The sequence below is a fragment of the Chiloscyllium plagiosum genome, chromosome 5, assembly GCF_004010195.1.
Source record: "Chiloscyllium plagiosum isolate BGI_BamShark_2017 chromosome 5, ASM401019v2, whole genome shotgun sequence".
Lineage (NCBI taxonomy): Eukaryota > Metazoa > Chordata > Chondrichthyes > Orectolobiformes > Hemiscylliidae > Chiloscyllium > Chiloscyllium plagiosum.
The window spans coordinates 54,622,983-54,626,133 of record NC_057714.1 but is presented as its reverse complement, the minus strand read 5'-3'; the positions used below and the strand labels follow the sequence as shown (position 1 = coordinate 54,626,133).

Below are 3,151 nucleotides of genomic sequence, written 5' to 3'. Positions count from 1 at the left end.
AAACAGCACCCAGTCTACAGTCTATTAAAACAGCACCCAATCTACAGTCTATTTAAACAGCACCCAGTCTACAGTGTATTTAAACAGCGCCCAGTCTACAGTGTATTAAAACAGCACCCAGTCTACAGTCTATTAAAACACCGCCCAATCTACAGTCTATTTAAACAGCGCCCAGTCTACAGTCTATTTCAACAGCGCCCAGTCTATAAAACACCCGGCCGTGTTTTATTCCTCCCCGGGTGCAGATTCCCGGTAATGGGCCGTGTTTTATTCCCCCCGAGTGAGGCTTCCCGGTAACGGGCCGTGTTTTACTCCCCCCTGGGTGAGGATTCCCGGTAACGGGCCGTGTTTTATTCCCCCCCGGGTGCAGATTCCCAGTAACGGGCCGTGTTTTATTCCCCTCTGGGTGAGGATTCCCGGTAACGGGCCGTGTTGTATTCCCCCCCAGGTGCAGATTCCCAGTAACGGGGCCGTGTTTTATTCCTCTCTGGGTGCAGATTCCCGGTAACGGGCCGTGTTTTATTCCCCTCTGGGTGAGGATTCCCGGTAACGGGCCGTATTTTATTCCCCCCGGGTGAGGATTCCCGGTAACGGGCCGTATTTTATTCCCCCCGGGTGAGGATTCCCGGTAACGGGCCGTGTTTTACTCCCCCCGGGTGAGGATTCCCGGTAACGGGCCGTGTTTTATTCCCCTCTGGGTGAGGATTCCCGGTAACGGGGCGTATTTTATTCCCTCCTGTGTCTGGCAGCTATGCATCGGGCCTTCCAGATGGACCTGTACCGTCTACGTCTCAGCGCGGCTCGGGAATACGCCAGGGCTCTCGAAGCAAGCATGGGGCCTGTCTCTGCTGACCCGCAGGAGCCCCTGAAGATGAATGCTGTGGTGAGGGTACATCTCTGTCCTGGCCTCTCTATCTGCCCCCTGTAGCCCAGCGTGACAACAAGTACTTGACTGTTGGACTGGGGCCTGTGACTTTTGCCTGAATCCGTGCCCTCTCTGAATGGGAGCACCTTCTGCCTCACTAACATCCAGTCCATTTGATGGCTTCGGTCCCGCAGGGGTCGATGTCCTCTGCTTCCCCAGCCTGACCTCTTCCCTTTTCAGTCTCCCTCTGCCCCCTCCTCTCAACGATCCTCCTGAAGTCAGAGAGCAGAATGGATTGAGGGGAGGGGGGTGTGTGGCAAGATTGCCATCAGTAAGCTCTGGTGTGTCTCGAACAGAGCCTGGGAGCAGATCATTCTCAGTGGGAGTGATTGCGAGCTTTGTAAAGGCGTTGTGGTGTGACTGCCCCACTCACATCTGTATTGGTGAAACATTCGATCTGGCTCACTTCAGTGACCGGACTCTCCAGGTCCGGTGACCTTGGCACAGAGATGCACCACGCCCGCGCTCTCCCTTTTAGAATCGGCACACATCCCCGAGCGGTGGTCGGGGTTGGGGGTGGTGGTGAAGGGTATCTGCAAACAGAGTCTGAGTGGCCTGTCCCTGCCGCAGGTCCAGGGGATCGGGCCGGTGTTTAAGCTGACCCTGAACGTACAGAACACGTCGGCCACCAGACCAGCGATCAACCTGCACATCAGCTTCCTGTTCGATGAGAACCTCTACTCCATCAAGAGAGCTTTCTTTAAGGTACCTAGAACCCGCTCGCACAGCAGGATCCCAGGCTGGGTGGGGCTGGAGGCTGCGAAGTGGGCTGATTTGATGACTCATAGGATCCCTGCAGCATGGAGGCAGGCCATTCGGTCCATCTAGTCCATTCCCCCCCCCCAACCCAGACCCTATCCCTGTAACCTTGCACGTCCAACGACCCATCCACCCTAACCTACACATCCCTGGACACTATGGGACAATTTCCAACGACCCATCCACCCTAACCTGCACATCCCTGGGCACTATGGGACAATTTCCCACGGCCAATCCACCCTAACCTGCACATCCCTGGGCACTATGGGACAATTTCCCACGGCCAATCCACCCTAACCTGCACATCCCTGGGCACTATGGGACAATTTCCCACGGCCAATCCACCCTAACCTGCACATCCCTGGACACTATGGGACAATTTCCCACGGCCAATCCACCCTAACCTGCACATACCTGGGCACTATGGGACAATTTCCCATGGCCAATCCACCCTAACCTGCACATCCCTGGGTACAATGGGACAATTTCCCATGGACAATCCACCCTAACCTGCACACCCCTGGGCACTATGGGACAACTTCCCACGGCCAATCCACCCTGACCTGCACATCCCTGGGCACTATGGGACAATTTCCCACGGCCAATCCACCCTAATCTGCACATCCCTGGGTACAATGGGACAATTTTCCACGGCCAATCCACCCTAACCTGCACATCCCTGGACACTATGGGACAAACCCCACACAGACAGTCGCCTGAAGGTGGTGTTGGACCTGGGAGGCAAGCAGTGCGATCCACTGAGCTACAGTGTCAAGGCCTGAGTGAAATGTCTCCCTGCTTCCACGTCCCCATCACGGCCCGCCCATCTCCTGCTGGTTGTGCAGCGTGTGCGTTCTCCTGCTATCACCGATCGGTCTGTCAGAGAGCGACAACTTTGCCTGAAAGTCAGCAAATTGCCGGCCTTTCATTGACTCGATACTGTCCAAGTGCAGAAGGGGGAAAGCCGGACAGTGTTGGGAGTTGGTTGTGGGCTGGAAGCGGGCCCAGGTCATGGGTAACAGTCCCTGCTGACACTTGTCATTCTGTGTGAGAGAGGGAGCTGACCTTGGTCACACGCTGTTCACCTTTCACTTCCGAATGTCGGTGACCGCACCGCTTCCCTCCCCCTGCCCCGACCGGCTGTGACGGGCTGCAAGTGCGTGATCTTTCCAGGAACACCGTCTCCAGTCAACCGGGAAGTGGGGAGCCACAGGCCGTGTCGCAAGAGCATCTGTAACTCAGCAGCAGACCACACACTGCAGCAACTGACCTCGCCACTCAGCTGGGTTACACACAGGCAGGAGGTTTGGCACGCGCCCCTCCGCTCCTCCTCCTCCTCCCCCCCCCCCCACTCCGACAATGCGGCGCCCCCTCAGCACTGACCCTCCAACCGTGCGGCGCTCCCTCAGCACTGACCCTCCGACAGTGCAGCACTCCCTCAGCACTGACCCTCCGACAGTGCGGGAC

The 3,151-nt window shown here is 57.1% G+C and overlaps 1 protein-coding gene across 1 annotated transcript; it reads left to right on the top strand.

The window, feature by feature from the left end:
* Positions 1-731: 731 nt before the first annotated feature.
* On the top strand, positions 732-1,770 carry bbs1 (Bardet-Biedl syndrome 1). Its single transcript, XM_043691031.1, has 2 exons — positions 732-883; positions 1,496-1,770. Exons 1-2 carry the CDS (start codon positions 752-754, stop codon positions 1,751-1,753), a joined length of 390 nt encoding a protein of 129 aa, XP_043546966.1. The 5' UTR covers positions 732-751; the 3' UTR covers positions 1,754-1,770.
* The last annotated feature ends 1,381 nt before the right edge of the window (positions 1,771-3,151 follow it).